Genomic DNA, 19609 nt, shown 5'->3' on the forward strand with positions numbered 1-19609 from the left:
TTGCAGTAAAGTGGAAGAAATAATTGAAATGCAAATCAAAGTATAAATAGCAGAAGTGAACAAATAGATTTTCCCTACCAGCAAATATTAATCAGACACCAAATATAAAAGCAGACACTAACCCGCTATAATGACTAAATCTCTAAACAGACGAAAACATAGGTGAACTGTAGCTCTGACATGGACATGAGGGATATAAATGACTGAAAAACAGCTGCGGGTGAAGTATATTGATCGCATGTGCTCAGACTGTGATCACATTTCGGTTTTGTTCTGTTGATATGTAATTTCAAATATTGGTAGCTTGAAACAGATTGAAATATGATTGCTATCAGTATGACTACTATGGCGAGGGCTTAAACGGAGCAGTGCTCATAATATTGAGCGTTAAAAAAAGGAAAAGACAGCTGGGAAACATAACCTGCTTCAAGTTGACACTATGCTGAATCATACACATTACTCATTTTTGATTGCAGCAATGATTTCAGCAAAAACAGTTCAATATGGTGAATTAAACTGCGGACACTGAATGCTAAGAATGAAAAAGTGTAAGTTCACATACCCTGCCGTACAGGTGCAGTTCGCTGTCAGAATGCAGTTTTGCTTGTTGATGATTACCCAGGCATTGTACAGTTCCGTCTTCTTTCCTTGTCTTTGGCTAGGCAGAACCTCGTTTTTTTAGCACTACATAGTTTTGAATTTGGTAATTATGGAACATTATTTCTTGCACATGACCAGAAGACTTGTAGGCCTTTAACTTCGCTCTTGTATAATCACTTGGAGTTTCAATGAGATAGTTGTGTATTTTTCGGCTGGATGCTTGGCCATTTCGTCTTATCCAATATCCATCGGGAGGATGATATTGCAAATGAACCTGTCAGATGAACGCCGCTCACTTTAACGTTAATTTTGCTGAATAACTGTGCTTATCACTGGTTGACAAGCTGTTATAATACACTGAAAGCATTATGTAAATAATATATATATAATATGTAATCAATATAACTTATCTCTAAGACAACAACAAACCCTGTACCGCATCGGATGTCATTGCTAGCGCTCCCGTTTGTTTCTGCAACCTCGCTGCACGCATTGATAATTCGTCTATCGCAACAGAGAAATACTTAGAAATCTCTGTAGACTGATGGCATTTCATGCTGTTCAGCCTTATCGTTTTAATATGTGAGCAAAATCATCAGTTTTGTCATCACTGTAGACATTACGCTAGAGAATCATTTAAATACTAGCTCTAAGTAACATTAGTGAAGTAGCAGCGGCTTCTGCTGTTCTAACGGTCAACTGCAGGTGTATGAATGGCGGAAGAAAGTAGTTCCTCTTACAAAAATGTCCGTGTTTGATTTTCTGTTGCGTTTTAACTGTTGTATAAACGCAATGTCACAAGTAGCAGTGCGATGTAGCTGTATATCATCACTGGAGTGAAACATACAGCAATATAGCACTGCTATGAGTGTGATATTGCGTTTATACAACAGTTAAAATGGACATATACTGATGTACACCAGCAGCACTAACACCCAACCACACCAACTGTGTCAGAATCATACAATGGCCCACGCACACGCACGCACACACGTACACGTACACGCACACACGCGCGCACACACGCACGCACGCACGCACGCACGCACGCACACACACACACACACACACACACACACACACACACACACACACACACACACACACACACACACACATATATATGGACATATATGGACATATATGGTCCACACACACACACACACACACATATATATATATATATACACACACACATATATATATATATACACACACACACACACACACACACACACACACACTGTATAAAGTTGGTATAAAGGTAGCCTTTATATAAACTCCTTTACATTGTTTCTTTAGCTTTCTTTGTACCAAACACGATAGCTACTTCCATTTTTCTATTTCAAAGACGTTCCACAAGTCATACTGGACATGAAACTCTCCAAAGATGAGTGAATGAAGACAGATTTTTTAATTTTGGGCGAACAATTTATTTAAACTCTTTAGGTTTTGCAAAACAACACAGATTTGTTAAAGTCCTGGAGTCAAAACAAGCACCTTAAGACTCATAAAAGGTCCAGAGGAAAAAATCAACAGCAGTTCAGCTGTAATAAGAGACGCCACGTGCGCACGCGCACACACACGCACACACACGCACACACACACACACACACACGCACACGCGCACACGCGCACAGGCACACACACACACACACACACACACACTTTACAGCATCTTTAGTCCTTTCTTTGCACACAAAGGCCACATTTAGAAGAATTGAAAATGCGGCGGGCTCCAAATCTAGCAAGGCAAGGTTTGAATTAAACATTGAATTGAATTACCCTCCTCCAGCGAGGCAAACGTAGTCTGCAAAAACCAAGACCAGTGGACACTTTGAGTGGTGTGTGCATGTGTGTGTGTATGTGTGCGTGTTAGAGATTGTGAGATACACTCATACACAATCATTACACTGCAAAAAATGCTTTTCTTACTTGATTTTTTGTCTTGTTTCTAGTCCAAATATCTAAAAATTCCTAAATCAAGAAGAATTTTCTTGACAAGAAAAGCATATTGTCTTGTTTTGAGAAATAATATGCCATTATTAAGTGAGTTTTTCTTTATAACAAGCAAAATAATCTGCCAATGGGGTAAGCAAAATAATCTTACGTCAAAAGAAAAAACAAGATTATTTTGCTTACCCTATTAGCAGATTATTTTGCTTGTTTAAAGGAAAAACTCACTTAATATTGGTATATTATTTCTCAAAACAGGATAATATGTTTTGCTTGTCTAGAAAATGCTTCTTGATATAAGAAATTTTAGATATTTAGACTAGAAACAAGACAAAAAACATAGGCAAGAAAAGCATTTTTTGCAGTGTACCAAAAGCTTATGTGAAGGAAGAGATTACTAACTGCTCTTCTAGCAGAGATATAGAACTTTATTCAGAGATTATTTTCTACTGTTTTGACAAAAAGTCCAAGAGTAAAATGTTTCAGACAAAATTAAGTTATTTAACACTCAGCATAAACACCGAGGGCCGAGACAGAATGTATTATATTAGCATATAATCTAGCATGTTCTGTGACAGTGACCAGATGGCTGTGCATGAACTTGCTTTTCTATCATCATGTATAATTACAAGCGTAAAATGTAACATATTGTGAGACTGTAACAAATAAATATATCAATTAGTTCATTAATTTAATTCAATATTAGAAGTACCAACTAAATAAATCAACAATATTATAAAAAAGTTGTAGATATATTATTTATTATAAGCACCAGATAAAAAAATTTACAACTAACTGTAAAATACACTCACCGGCCACTTTATTAGGTACACTTTAAAAGTACCAGGTTCGGCCCCTTTTTGCCAACAGAACTGCTTTAATCCTTTGTGACATAGATTCAACAAGGCACTGGAAATATTCCTCAGAGATTTTGCTCTATATTGACATGATAGCATCACGCATATGCTGCAGATTTGTCAGCTGCACATCCATGATGCAAATCTCCAGTTCCACCACATCCCAAAGGTGCTCTATTGTATTGAGATATGGTGACTGTGGAGGCCATTTGAGTACAGTGAACTCATTGTCATGTTCAAGAAACCAGTCTGAGATGATTCTCGCTTTATGACATGGTGCGTTATCCTGCTGAAAGTAGCCAACAGAAGATGGGTACACTGATCATAAAGGGATGGACATGGTCAGCAACAATACTCAGGTAGGCTGTGGCATTGACACGATGCTCAATTGAATGAGCGCAAAGTGTGCCAAGAAAATATCCCCACACCATTACACCACCATCACCAGCCTGAACTGTTGACAAAAGGCAAGATGGATCCATGCTTTCATGTTGTTGACGCCAAATTCTGACCCAACCATCCGAATGTCACAGCAGAAATTGAGACTCATCAGACCCATTTTTCCAACTTTAGTGAGCCTGTGCAAATTGTAGCCTCAGTTTCCTGTTCTTATAGACCACGCCATTGACCAACTAATAGCTAATATAAAGTCAAAGACTGAATAGAAGAGACTTGTTCTGTGGATGGTCTTTAACTTCACGCATATAATCTTCGTTTGTTTTCTTGCTAGAGAAGAATAAATTTTTTTTCAGCTTACAAAATCTGTCATGTAAATAGCAAATGCACACCTGACACTTAGGGTGCACTCACACTAGATTAACCAAACCATGCCCGGGCGCATTTCCCGGTTTGTTTGATGAGTGTGAGTGCTCTGAATTGCGAATTGAAGTGCGGTTCAGTTGGCTGGCCCTAGCCCGGTTGGAAGAGGTTTGCCAGAACATGGTTCAGTTGGGTACGGTACACTTGTAGTGTGAACGCAAAGTGTGCCTTAGTGAGACACTGAAGATGGATCATCACTTTTAAGAGACTGTTTCACATGGATTATTAATCATTCTTACTTTTCAATCAATGTAAACTGCCATAGTTTATCAAAGATCAAAACCCCCTGCTGCATGTCAGCTGCACCTTCAGCAAACCTCCTAATACCTGCAGCACGAGGACTTACATGAACATTTATTGGGCCAAAATTGTTGAATCTGTTCGGCAAAATATTTGACTGCGTGTCACTGCATCCCAAACTACTTAAAATAATACAAAACAATATAACTAAAGCAATGTCCACTGTGCTGAGCGAGAGCGCTTCTCTTCCTGTTAAACTGAACAGTCGCATCATCGATGACTTAAGTGTGTTTGCGCTCGGAAGGTAAGATTACAATGCGAGTGCAGGCTGAGAGTAATTGGGGAGGGGGCACAATCGCGCCTGGCCACAGTTCTAGAAGACCTTGCCTAATGTGAGTAGCTCTTTAAGGGAATTTAGGAGATGAGACTCTGATTGGTTTAATGAACGGCAGACACAAAACACACTTTATTAAGCGATTAAAACACACCTCATTAAGAGAATAAGGACAGCCCTTTTAGACAATGCGCTGGGCACACACACAGTTTTTCCCCTCCATAAAATAGTAAAAGTGGATTAGACATGGTTTAAGGGCACCTGAGCATGTGCTATAGACATTTCGTGCTTATGTCATACAATAGAGCCCTAAGAGTTTTAATTCTAATCAAGATCATTTCAATTGAGTGCATCACGAGTGGACTTAAAGCAGAATCAAGAGCATTTTGAGAATAAGATCACATTTTTACACTAAGAGACGGAATAAAATTTGGCACAACTGCTTTGAAGTAGCAGACGACCTTATATGACCTTAGTGTGTGTGTGTGTGTGTATCATGTCCAGCTTAACTCGGCCCATCATCCTGGCTGACAGTAGAGCCATATGGCCACAGAGCACGCTCCGACATGCAGTCCAGGCTGGAGAGAGAGAGAGCGTCCAGCCAGCCGAGCGGTTAAAGACGGCACACATGTGGTGTCTACAGCCTTTGATCCTCTTTCACGACAATCCCCACACAAACGTAGACACACACACATACACATACACGCACGCACGCACACACACACACACACACACGCAGACACATTTAAACACTGGAGCACACATACACACAGACATGTGCACAAACACACATACATACACAGAGACACACACACTTGCGCAGACAGGCATGCACACAAACACCGGCACGCACACACAGACACACATATGCATACACACACTTGCACATGGACACAGATGCACGCACGCACGCACACAGGCATGCAAACAGACACAGACACACACACTTACACATGCAGACACAAACACGTGCACTTATACAGAGACATACACACTTGAACACGCACTCAGATGCACACACGCAGACCCGCGTACACACACACCTCCACTAATTCACAATGAACTCCCACATGAGCAGCACACTGCTAAAAATACACAGTAACACCTCAGAGAAGCCAACGCCTCCATTGAGTTAAAAGATCAGTGAAGCTCTAGAGTGAATCACACCTGATTACTCGAGTCCTCTTACTGTACTGTCTTAGCAGTATTACGGCCAAATATAGTCTAAGCCATGATGTAGTGGAGGAATATCAAGAGTTCCATATGACACTACGCAAAACCATTCAGTGCATACTCAAACCTGCTTCAATAAACCCCGAGCCCAATGACCAGCTGTTATTTAGTCAGTTAAACTCACTCCGTCCATACATCTGTTTTTCTACCGATCTATTTAACAATTGTTCCTTTGTTACATCCACCCTTAACTCTGTCATCCCATCCAACCATCATCCATCCATTAGGTCCTTATATTTCTTCATTTATCCATTTTATTTCTTTATCCATTCATCATCTATCCAATAAGTCCTTATATTTATCCATCCATCCATCCATCTGTCCGTCCGCCCAATCATTTTATTTATCCATCCATCTATCCATCAAGCAATCCACCCATACATCCATCAATTGTCATTTCATCCATTCATCCATCCATCCATCCACTTATTTTTATTTCTCTCTCTATCAGTCCGTCCATCCATCCATCCATCCATCCATTCATTTTAGTTATCATCCATCCATACGTCTATCTATCCCTCCATCCTTCTGTCCGTCCGTCCATCCATCCATCTGTCTGTCCATCCATCCGCCCAGACATTTTATTTATCCATCCATCTATCCATCCATCTTAGTTCATCCCTCCATCAATCCACCCATACATCCAGTCATATTAGTTATCATCCATCCATCCACCTATCCCTCCATCCTTCCGTCCGTCCATCCATCCATCTATCATTTATCCATCCATCCATTCTAGTTCATTCCTCCATCCATCCATCCATCCATTCATCCATCTATCCATCCATCTATCCTAGTTCATCCCTTCATTCATCCATTCTTCCATCCAGTCATTTTATTTATTCATCTATCCATTCATCCATCTTAGTTTATCCCTCCATCAATCCATCCATTCATCCGTCCAGTCATTTAATTTTTCCATCCATCTATCCATCCATCCATCTTAGTTCATCCCTCCATCAATCCACCCATACATCCAGTCATATTAGTTATCATCCATCCATCCACCTATCCCTCCATCCTTCCGTCCGTCCATCCATCTATCATTTATCCCTCCATCCATCCATCCATCCATCCATCCATTCTAGTTCATTCCTCCATCCATCCATCCATCCATCCATCCATCCTAGTTCATCCCTCCATTCATCCATCCATCCATCCAGTCATTTTATTTATTCATCTATCCATTCATCCATCTTAGTTCATCCCTCCATCAATCCATCCATTCATCCGTCCAGTCATTTCATTTTTCCATCCATCTATCCATCCATCCATCTTAGTTCATCCCTCCATCAATCCACCCATATATCCAGTTATTTTAGTTATCATCCATATATCCATCCATCCATCCCTCCATCCTTACGTCCGTCCGTCTGTCCATCCATCCATCCATCCATCCATCCATCCATCCATCCATCCAATCATTTTATTTATCCATTCATCTATCCATCCATCTTAGTTCATCCCTCCATCAATCCACACATACATCCAGTCATTTTAGATATCACCTATCCATCCTTTCATCCATCCTAGTTCATCCCTCCATCCATCCATCCAGTCATTTTATTTATCCATCTATCAATCCATCCATCTTAGTTCCATAAATTGTCATTTCATCCATTCATCCATCCATTAATTTTTATTTCTCCCTCTATCTATCCGTCCATCTATCCATTCAGTCATTTTATTTATCCATCTATGCATGTTAGTTCATTCCTCCCTCCCTCCCTCCCTCCCTCCCTCCATCCCTCCATCCATGCATTTTATTTATCATCCATTCATCCATCCATCCATCCATCCATCCATCCACCAATCAATCCATTCATCCTTTCATCCATCCATCCAGTCGTTTTAGTTATCATCCATCCCTCAGTCCGTCCGCCTGTCCAATTATTTTATTCATCTATCAATTCTTGTCATTTCACCCATTCATTCATCCATTCACTAATTTTTATTTCTCCCTCCATCCATACTTCCATTTTTCCATCCATCCATTCATCCATCAATCATTCATCCCCATAGATACTGCACATCAGACTTTTTTTAAAACTAGAAAAACTTGCTAAAATGCAATTCAATTACTCTCTTTAAATTTAAATAAATGCTTTCTTGCTCTCCTGTAATTGAGCACTTCTCAATCCAACCAATTCAAAGATCATCATCAATTCTATTCTGAATGCTGGTCAGCCCTTATACTCAAGTATCTAAGCCAGGGGTCACCAAAGTCAGCTCTGGAGGTCCGATGTCCTGCAGTGTTTAGCTCCAACTTGCATCAACACACCCGCTGGGAAGCTTAAAAATATACCTTGTAAGACCTTGATTAGCTTGTCGAGGTGTGTTTGATTAGAGCTGGGGCTAAAAACTGCAGGACACAGGCCCTCCAGTACAGAGTGTGGTGACCCCTGATCTAAGCAGAGATGCTACTCCAGTGCTAAACTGCATACGCATATCTCTGTCTCATGTAACACACTGATCTGTCCAGTTCTCCACTCATTCAGTGGCTGCTGTTTATGATTAATGTAAACACACTTCTGCAGATCAGCAATACTGCCCAATGACAGCAGATCAATATGACTGGAGCTAATAGATTGGCCTGCCGTACAGCTTTCCAGTCAAGAATGATCACATATTATCAGGCGTCTGTGTGGACATGACCGTCTGCCACTGAGTATCTTCAGCTCCATATCCTGTCTATTCCAGTAAACTGACACTGGGTTCAGAGGAAACTATTGACTGATGGTTAATAACTGAACACACACATGTACCAAGTCAAAGAGCAGAAAAAAAAACACACCTCGTTTACTCTTCAGATTGTGGGATTTCTTCATTCATACACCAGTGTTTGAAAGTTTATGGGTCAGCATCTTAAGCAATTAGTCAATTTACTTTAAACAAGTGAGTAAACCAATTGTAACTGTTACACTGACTTAATTTTTATAATTATACACAGTTCATTTACTTGATAATTTTTAGACATTTTAATTAAAGTAATCTAATCGCTTTAAAAGCTTCAGGTTTACTCAATTTTTTTTACAGCAAAGTCAACTAATCGCTTTAAAAGCAACAGGTTTTCTCACTTTTCTAAGTAAAGTCAACTAATCGCTTTAAAATCATCAGGTTTACTCACATATTTAAGTAAAGTCAACTAATCACTGAAAAAGCAACGAGTTTACTCAGTTTTTTAAATAAAGTCAACTAATCGCTTTAAAAGCAACAGGTGTACTCACGTTTTAAAAGTAAAGTCAACTAATAGCTTTTAAAGCAAGAGGTTTACTCACTTTATTAAATAAAGTCAACTAATCTTTTTAAAATCATCAGGTTTACTCATATTTTTAAGTAAAGTCAACCAATCATTGTAAAAGCAACGGGTTTACTCAGTTTAAATGAAGTCAACTAATCGCTTTAAAATCAAAAGGCTTACTCACATTTTAAGGTAAAGTCAACTAATCACTTTAAAATCATTAGGTTTACTCACATATTTAAGTAAAGTCAACTAATCATTGTAAAAGCAACGGGTTTACTCAGTTTTTTAAGTAAAGTCAACTAATCGCTTTAAAATCATCAGGTTTACTCACATTTTTAAGTAAAGTCAACTAATCGCTTTAAAATCATCAGGTTTACTCACATTTTTAAGTAAAGTCAACTAATCACTGTAAAAGCAACGGATTTACTCAGTTTTTTAAGTAAAGTCAACTAATTGCTTTAAAAGCAAAAGGTTTACTCAGTTTTTTTTGAGTAAAGTCAACTAATTGCTTTAAAATCATCAGGTTTACTCACATTTTTAAGTAAAGTCAACTAATCGCTTTAAAATCATCAGGTTCACTCACATTTTTAAGTAAAGTCAACTAATCACTGTAAAAGCAACAGGTTTACATACTTTAAGTAAAGTCCACTAATCGCTTTAAAATCAAAAGGCTTACTCATTTTTTAAAGTACAGTCAACTAATCACTTTAAATTCAAAAGGTTTTCTCACATTTCTAAGTAAAGTCAACTAATCGCTTTAAAATCATCAGGTTCACTCACATTTTTAAAGTTAAGTCAACTAATCGCTTTAAAATCATCAGGTTTACTCACATTTTTAAGTGGAGTCAACTAATTGATTTAAAAGCAACAGGTTTACTCAGTTTTCTAAGTAAAGTCAACTAACGCTTTAAAATCATCAAGTTTACTGACTTTTTAAGTAAAGTCAACTAATCACTCCAAAAGCAAAAGGTTTATTGACTTTTTGAAAGTAATGTCAACTAATCTCTTTAAAAGTAAAGTATTCAATGTAAAAACAATGGGTTTACTCAGTTTTTTACGTCCACTAATCGCTTTTTACAGTGCATGTAAGAAATCATAGTTCATATGTGTGTTATGCATGTTGTTCAGTATTAGCTAATTTAATATTCATTCATCTCTGCTTTCAGTAGATGACTGACTTACCTCCCAGTGGCTAAAGATGAGTTGTGGACTGGCCAATCCGCTGGTCCTCTTTCTGATCTCATCAGCGAACCCGAAGCTCTCGGCCACTGGAAGAACAGCTTTAATGATGAACATGTCGGTTCCTTCCTTCATCTCCTCCTGCAGCACTCGTCCTTCACGCTTAGACAGAACGGCATACACACGACCTGCAACACACACACACAGGTTTATTTTTGAAATTGTGGGGTTATACCATAGGTTTCAATTGTTTTAATATTGCACAAACTATATTTTCTATTGCTGTATTCCCAACCCTATTCATAGTCCCAGCTGGGCCAGTTGGCATTTCTGTGTGGAGTTTGCACGTTCTCCCCGTGTTAGTATGGATTTCCTCCGGGTGCTCCGGTTTCCCCCACAGTCCAAAGACATGCGCAATAGGTGAATTGAATAAACTAAATTGACCGTAGTGTATAAGTCTATATGTGAATGAGTTTATAGGTGCTTCCCAGTACTGGGTTGTGGCTGGAAGGGCATCCGCTGTGTAACACATATGCTGGAATAGCTGGTGGTTCATTTCACTGTGGTAACCCCTGATAAATAAGGGACTAAGCTGAAGGAAAATGAATGAATGAATGATTGAATGAATAAATGATATAGAACCTCTGGGAAAAGGATGCATGGGCAATGTCCTCATAAGTCACCTTCACCTTGTAATACATGCACACACATGTACACACATACACCTGCAGAGCATTATGTCTAAACATCTGCACAACCTGACCTCTTATTCACAGTTAATAAAGACACCACAGTGATCATTTTAATGTATTTAGTTTATTTACCTATTCATCTAGTGATGTTATATGTTTATCCAGATAATATTACATATTAGTTTTAATTTTTTTTTAGCATTTTGGATATTTACAAAACAATGTGATTATTTCTCCAAAGATCAAATCATTTCATTGTTTTGTTCCATTGCATGTTTTGAATCAGATTTTATTTTAATATATCTGGTTTCATATCTATCCCAATTTTATTAGTTATATATGATTATTTATTGATAAATGATTTTATTATTGTAATAATCCATGTCATTTTTGAAGCATTTTTTCAAGTTATATTTGCGGTTAATTTGGTACATCAAGCTAAAGGTGCTGTATGAAGGTTTTTGACTCTTCTAAAGCATAAAAATACCATAAATTGTTTGCAGACATTAAAGAAGCATGCTCAGTGGACATTCTTGTTTATCTGAAAAACTATGCTGAAGTCAGATATTCTGCTTTGTAAATGTGCATTACATGCCATAATGTCTGTCTTTGTTTTGGTCTCTTTAACCGACCCAATGCCAATTTAGCCAATTACATTTCAGAACCCCGGTTGCCTTGATGGAAAATAGCATATTTCATTCATTCAGTCATGACAGCTCTCAAAGTGTGTGTCTGTGACCGAAATGTGACCTCAGGTGGACAGTAGCAGACTCCGAAAAGAGTTGCAGATATGGAGTTCCACATGAGCTGGTTATTAATTAGAAAATAATATAAATATTAAACATTAGGTGAGCAGGTTACATTGTATCCCTGTGTCCTAACAACACACTACATAATGAGATTTACAGTGATAATCAATTGGGCTGTTTGCACCAGACGAAACACGACATAAATTTAAATACAGCCATTCAGAAGCACAGAATAGTGCACTTACTGCACTCCAACGAAATTGGTAAGGTTTATAATCTAACTAATACATATTAAACCTCTTAAACATTGTTAAATGTACTTGCTAAATCACTTATATGTGTTGGTTTTGAGTCACAGATCAAAAGTTTAATTTCAAACAGCTTATTTAATTTTCAAGATGTGAGGTGAACTATCTGCTGCTGCTTTCAGTAGTGTTTGCATTATTAGCATTTAACACTGAATAAAGCACATGATGTGTAAATGAGGTGATCCTTGTCAGTTTTCTGCTGTGCAGCTGCAAGAAATAGAAGCCTTTTCTAAAATATAAATTTCAGCTCCTTTTAATATTGAAAATATTCCTGCTATCGAGTGCCGTTGCTTTTAGTTTGAACATGATTTTAATCAGCTTTAAGGCTCAATAGTCAGGCACACTGCTGTTGGTGTTGTCAATCTGGCAACCTGCGCTTGCGTGTGTTTTAAACTAGGCATGCAATACCTAGTTCAACCACTGGGTGATAAACTTACATACTGCACCTTTAAATAAAAATACATAAAAGTTTTTTTGTATATTTAATTTCATTTTAGTCAAAGATTAGTAAAATTTTTAAACTAGTAGTAAAATATGAAAAAAATTAAAAAGGGTAAAAAGTAAAACAATAAAAAGGTAGGTTTGTTTTATTTATTTTATTCTTTTATTGACTTGTGATTTTGTTTTTTATTAAATAATTTTTTGATTGTTTAACTTTTGCTTTATTTCAGTGACTGAAAAACAATTTTAATGCAGCAACCATCATCAATAAACCTTCAAATTTAAAAGCGCACAACCACCCTTACATAATAATGACCTGGAAACACACACACACACACACACACAAAATCTATCATCACAAGCCAGAAACCCACACGCTATCAGATTTTTGTTCAAATTCAACTGCGACGGACATCCTTCTCCTTTAGAACACACGCACACACACAGAGGAGAATACGTGGAAATGACGAGAGAGAAACTCAATGCGAGTGTATTTTGGAGTTTGCAGTGTAGATCAGCATGAAGCTCTGTCTGACACACACACACACACACACACACACACACACACACACACACACACACACACACACACACACACACACACACACACACACACACACACACACACACACACACACACACACACACACACACACACACAAACATCTATAGCAGGTCAAGACCTCTGCACATCTGGGCCAAGAGTGTTCACCTTTGATACTGCGCTATTGATGCAAGCGTTAAACATACAGAGGGAAACAGGATTTTCAGTGCTCTTGAAGATTGATGGAGTATGTTGACACACTAGTAGTCAAAGTTTTGGGATAGTACGTTTATTTATTTATTTTTTAAATATTCTGAATTTAAAGGGTGCAGCCTTTAAAATAAAATATAAAAAAATAAAGCAAAAACTGTAAATTATAAAAAAATTAAAATAAAAATAAAAACCTTTTTTGTTGTATTTAGTTTAAAATGGTTTTTTTTTCAGCAACTTTAGTCTTTATGATCGTTCAGAAAACATTACATTTCACAGCCATATCACCCTGCAGCCCAAGACCGGGTTACTCACTGAAGCTAAGCAGGGCTGAGCCTGGTCAGTACTTGGATGCATGACCACATGGGAAAACTAGGTTGTTGTTGGAAGTGGTGTTAGTGAGACCAGCAGGGGGTGCTCAACCTGTGGTCTGTGTGAGTTCTAATGCCCCAGTAAAGTGAAGGGGACCTTATACTGTCAGTGAGTGCCATCTGTTCCAACCCCTGGCAGTCTCGGGGAGTGGGGTTGCATATTTAACTGAGGATTTGGTTACGCAAAAACTCAAAAACAAATTGTGTTACAAAGTAAGGATGGACAGCAAGAATACGTGGAAAAATAAGTGATTTATTTACAAAAAGTGAGGGTGAATCAGTGAATGGGGTATTTACAATATATACAATGTCAAAATCAATAAACAACGAAATGTTAGAAAGACTGTCTATGGGTGACGCTAAATAAAAGAACCAAACAGTCTGACCAATATTCACAACAAATCCCTTATAATCTAATCTAATAAACAAAAGATATGAAAAAGAAATCTTCAACGTCAATGACATCCTTCTAATCTACACTGACTAACAATTAAACCAAAAACACATAGGTTGGTACACACAATGAGTCAGAGAATCTGCTCCTGAACTAACAGACTGAAGACCTTTTAAAGGCCAGGTGGCATGCCGGGATTGGTGGGACTTGAGCAGAGTGGTAACTAATCAAGTAGCAGGAGAGATGGGATTGGTTGCAGCAAGAACAAGTGAAACAGCCAATCAGAGACGGGAGTAGGTGGAGCAAGTACAGAAGTGGACTGGGTGACAGACAGAAAGACATGATGACACACAAAAATTAAACAATAAAATCACCAAGTAAGTGCTGTCATGTAAACATCTTTAAGATGAGACGTTAAAGAGAGGTCTTAGGATTAAAAATCCTATGGCTCGTGAAGAGTAGTGGTGTAGTGTCCGCTGTCCGGGCCAAATTCCCTCCATTGGCCCTTAACCATTATGATTTCCTATTCATCCCCATCTACCGAATTTACTCTATCACTATCTAAATATACATGACATTTTTTTTATTTTGAGATGATGCCAACCACAGAGCACTTTCAGAGGTCTCCATAATCGTGGACCAAGCCGTATCCTAAGCAGATGTTGTGGTGGTCATAGAGGAGTGGAGAGCGCGAGACTGATTCCTGAAAGACCCCAGTGACAGATTAGTCTCAGCATTGATCCCATGGGTCAACCTGAACACCCACCGGTGACCTACTCACCACGATGGACGTCCAGCATTCTCCAGCCTCCGGTGCCTAGACTGCAACTCTGCACAAGAAGTTTGGCCAGAGGAGAAATGGTCGTCCCCAACTAAACCTGGTTTCTCTCGAGGTTTTATTTCCTTCACTTTCGTCAATTGGTGAAGTTTGTTCCTATAGCTGCTGTCACCATTGGCTTGCTTGGATAGGGACTTGAAGAGCTGTGCATCAATGGATTTGCTCTTCAGGGTTTGGACTTTCAGCAGTGAATCACACTGAACTGAACTAAACTGAAATTCAACTCTGAAAACTGAACTGACACGGTTTCAGTTTACTAGAGCTTCTATGAAAGCTGCTTTGAGACAATCTACATTGTAAAATTGCTACAGAAATAAACATGAATTGAATTGAAAGTATTGATACTTACTGAATGCAATACTGTATCATTTTATACATTTCAGTATCAATATGTATTGCTATTTTTGACAATACTACTATCTATTATAAAACCAACTCTTACAGAAAACCTTCTAGATTTACATATTTAAAATCCATAATTCTGAAAGACTTTTTCTTCATGGTGGCAAAAAAATGTCCAAAAGGTAAAAAAAAATCCTGATTTTGTAATACACAAACACACACAAATTGATGCATTCACAATGCTGTATGACACTGTGAAATGGCTTCAGTAACAAAAAAACAATGATTTGCAACAGGAGTGTGTAATGTTGGCCCTTTAAGATCTTCAATGCATACGTGCGGGACGTTTATCTTGTCTGGAAACATCTGCGAAACATACACCTGCACATCAACAGCGTGACCCAGTTCTCGGGATATGGAAAACATCCTGCCAGTGAAAAATGAAGTTTATGTATTTTATATTCAGGACCATTATCTCCTCTAATACACTCCAGCTGTGCTCCCGAACACTCCCGCTCTCGTCTCCACAACGCAAACCTCTGCTTTTACACATCTCAAACACCACCAACAAAAAATGACGGGAAGGTCATTTGCACCATTTGTTCAAATATTTGGCTATTTTCTCCCCTTTGGCCTCGGTTGACTGATTTTCTCAGAGGTTTTGGTGCTCGCGGGACGGGATTCTCTTACTCCTTCAACTGGGTTCATTTCACACAGGCATGTCGGCCAGACAATTTAGCTTTTGTTCTGGACGCTGCCGCTATGACGGCATCACACTGGTACATGGCTGTTTCACATCAGCTTTCAATCAAGAACCAGGGAGAATTTCCCTTTCTTGCACGGTATATATAGGCGTTTTCAGCATATCCCACTGTGGATTTATTTAAGGTATAGGTTGACTTGTATATGGGCTTCACTGATTGGTTTGACTGATGTTTCTGCCAAAAATGATCATTGACTTAATCGCCATTCCAAACTACAACCTCAATTCAGAAAAAGTTGGGACAGTATGAAAAATGCAAATAATTAAAGAAAGTAGTGATTCCCAAATTTACTTTGACTTGTCTTTCATTGCAGACAATATGAAGATTGATCAAAAGGTCATGATTACGCACTCAGACAATATAAACATGAAATATTTCATGTTTTGTCTAGTCAACTTCATTTCATTTGTAAATATACATGCTTTCCTGTCATTCAGATCTGCAACACATTCCAAAAAACAGTTAGGAGGGGAGCAGTTTAGGGCTAGTAATCAGGTAAACTTGGTTAAATAATGATGTGATTTGATACAGGTGATGTCAACAGGTGATAGGGTCTAGTCGACTGATAGGGTGAAGGTCTATTCCTTTAGATGGGCTGAGAATCGCCAACAAATGCATGAGAAAATGATTGAAATGTTTAAAAACAATGTTCCTCAAAGAAAGATAGCAAGACGTTTGGATATTTCACCTTCAACAGAAGCAGAAGGTCATTAAAAGATTCAAGGAATCTGGAGGAATTTCAGTGCGTAAAGGACAATGGCACAAGCATAAGCTGAACAACCCTGATCTCTAATCCCTCAGGCGGTACTGCATCAAGAATTGTCACTCCTCCACAAGCGATATCACCACATGGGCTCAGGACTACTTTGGCAAACCTTTGTCAAGTACCACAATATGTAGTTATATATACAAATTCCAGTGAAAGCTAAACTGTGCCAAAAGAAAGCCATATGTTAACAGTGTCCAGAAGCGCCGTCAACTTCTTTGGGCTTAGAGGCACCTGGGATAGATCTTCACACATTGAAAACATGTACTGTGGTCAGATTAGCATTTCAGGTATTTTTTAAGAGAAACGGACACACTGTAAAAAATGCCGTGCTTTCAACGGTAAAAAACTGTAAAAATGCTACAGTACAAATCTGTAACCTGGTTAACGGTATATTTCCTTAATATATACGGCGAATAACTGTAAATTGACTTTCCCAGAAATTCCCTGCATGGCACATAACTTTTTATGCATTTGGTTGACATTAATATGGATCTTTTTAGTTGTTTCCCCATCAGTTATGTACATTAGAGATTTATGTTACATCTAATGCTGATAAACAATGTTTATTTCACGACTTTGCGTGTTACCATACTGGTGTTTAGTAGCTGTGTGAATGACACTGAGCACCTTCTATATGCTGATACTCTTTTCTGCTCATGGGAGAAGTTGATTGTGATGAGCATCGGCTCATTATGTAACTTCCTCATCACCACCTGCATGTGGGTGTGCTAACGTGTCTAACTGTGTAACAAAAGATGTGTAGATGTTGATCATTCAAAAATACAGACATATTACCTCGATAAATTATTAAAATATGGTAATTTACTGTAAAAATGAAAAATTACTTTTACGGTTTGTAACGTGTTTTTAACGGTAAAGTACTGGCAACCACAGCTGCCGTTTTTTTACCGTAAATTTTACGGATTTATTTTTTACAACGGACACTGTGTGCACCAGACCAAAGAAGAAACGTACTATCCAGACTGCTACCAAAAACAAGTCCAAAAAACAGGGTCTGTCATGGTATGGGGTTGTGTCAGTGCCTTTGGCAAAGGTAACTCGCATTTCTGTGATGACACCATTAATGCTGAAAAGTACATCAAGATTTTGGAGCACAATATGCTGCCTTCTTTTCTAGGGACACCCATACATATTTCAACAAGACAACGCAAAACCACATTATGCATACATTACAAAGTCCAGGCTGCAGAGGAAGAGGATACAGGTACTTGACTGGACTGCCAGCAGTCCTGACCTGTCTCCAATAGAGAATGTATGGTGCATTTTGAAGCGCATAGCCACAAGCCACAGTGTTGCTCACCTTAAGACTTGTTTGCAGGAAGAATGGGACAAAATTACACATGAAACACTTCATCCTTTTGTGTCTTCAGTCCCTAAACGTCTTTTAAGTGTTGAGAAAAGTAATGGCAACATTACAATGAGGTAAATACTTTACTGCTCTAATTTTTTTTGAAAGGTGTTGTTAGAACCAAAATTGGAATATGTGTTTATTTTGAGTTGTATATAATTATTATAACACATCAAATAATGTTTGCTGTATTATCTGCAATTAAATACAAATTAAGTAAATTTAGTGTTTTATATACTGTCACAACTTTTCTTTTTGATTTGGGGCTGTAGTGACTCTCATTATTCCATAAAAAAGGTGGATTCTGATGAATGTCTTGGCCACTGTTTGTAATTTAATGAACGTAAATGACGACTGGGACCATCGCACTTCACAAAAGTGCCATAAAAGGATCATAAAAGTCTCATATTCCAGGTCACACGATAGTTTTGTGTGGAGAACAGATTGGAGTAAAGGTCATTATTCACTGATCCGGGTTTCTACCAGTTTTGAATGACATCAGGGTGAATGAATAATGATTGGTTTTGGGTGGACTATTCGTCTAAGTGGCTTTTTCCTCTCAGTTTCAGTTTATTTTAAACCCCATTAAACATGTGACTGTCAGAAAAATCTTTTTTTCATTTGATGTTTTAACATATAAGGGGTCAATGTGCCTTAGAAACATTTTCAGAACTCAAACTTTCTTTTTAGTAAAACCAGCATATATTGGCAAAACTGGCAAAATGACAGCTTGTTACATGAGCTTATTTATTAGTAAAAGAGCACTTAAAATGGCTCAAATTTTAATGGTAAAAAAAAGATAAACTAGATAAAAGATACAGTAAAAATCTGCAACCTGACTAACAGTAAGTGTTCTTATTAAATACAGTGAATAACCGTAAACTGACCATCCCAGAATTCCCTCCATAACGCTTTTTATGCTTTTTTTGTTGATATTACAATGGCTCTTTTTAGTTGTTTTGGAGTTGTTTTTCTCAACAGAGATTAGATTAGAGTTTAAAATGATATATACTTTGGATAAATAACTCTTCATTACTTTAGTTTCATCTGTGTTACCTTAATGGTGTTTAGTGGTTGTGTAAATGACACTGAGTGTCTTATATATATTAGTATGCCTCTCTGTTTTTGAAAAAGCTGTTTGTAATGAGCTTTGGTTCATCATGTGACTCTCTCATCACTGTTTTTATGTATACAAAGGTAAAATGTGTACACTGACAAAAGTCTTGCTTCCTATGCAAGTTTTAGGAACAAAAAAATAATACCTTTACTTTTAGTTGATAATTTGGTATCAGAAGTGGCTAATATAAAAGGCAAAGGTCTCTAGATTACGCTTATTTTACCAAAATAAAATATGAT

The 19609-nt window shown here is 37.9% G+C and overlaps 1 protein-coding gene across 2 annotated transcripts in view; it reads right to left on the bottom strand.

Annotated features, from left to right (window-relative positions):
- Positions 1 to 19609, bottom strand: part of efl1 (elongation factor like GTPase 1) — a 227601-nt gene that overhangs the window by 13506 nt on the left and 194486 nt on the right. For both annotated transcript variants that reach the window (XM_692092.10, XM_068222543.2), the window contains exon 20: positions 10466 to 10650. In XM_692092.10, coding sequence (XP_697184.6) covers positions 10466 to 10650 — 185 coding nt within the window. The remainder of the gene's footprint in view (positions 1 to 10465; positions 10651 to 19609) is intronic.

This window comes from Danio rerio, chromosome 7, assembly GCF_049306965.1.
Source record: "Danio rerio strain Tuebingen ecotype United States chromosome 7, GRCz12tu, whole genome shotgun sequence".
NCBI lineage: Eukaryota > Metazoa > Chordata > Actinopteri > Cypriniformes > Danionidae > Danio > Danio rerio.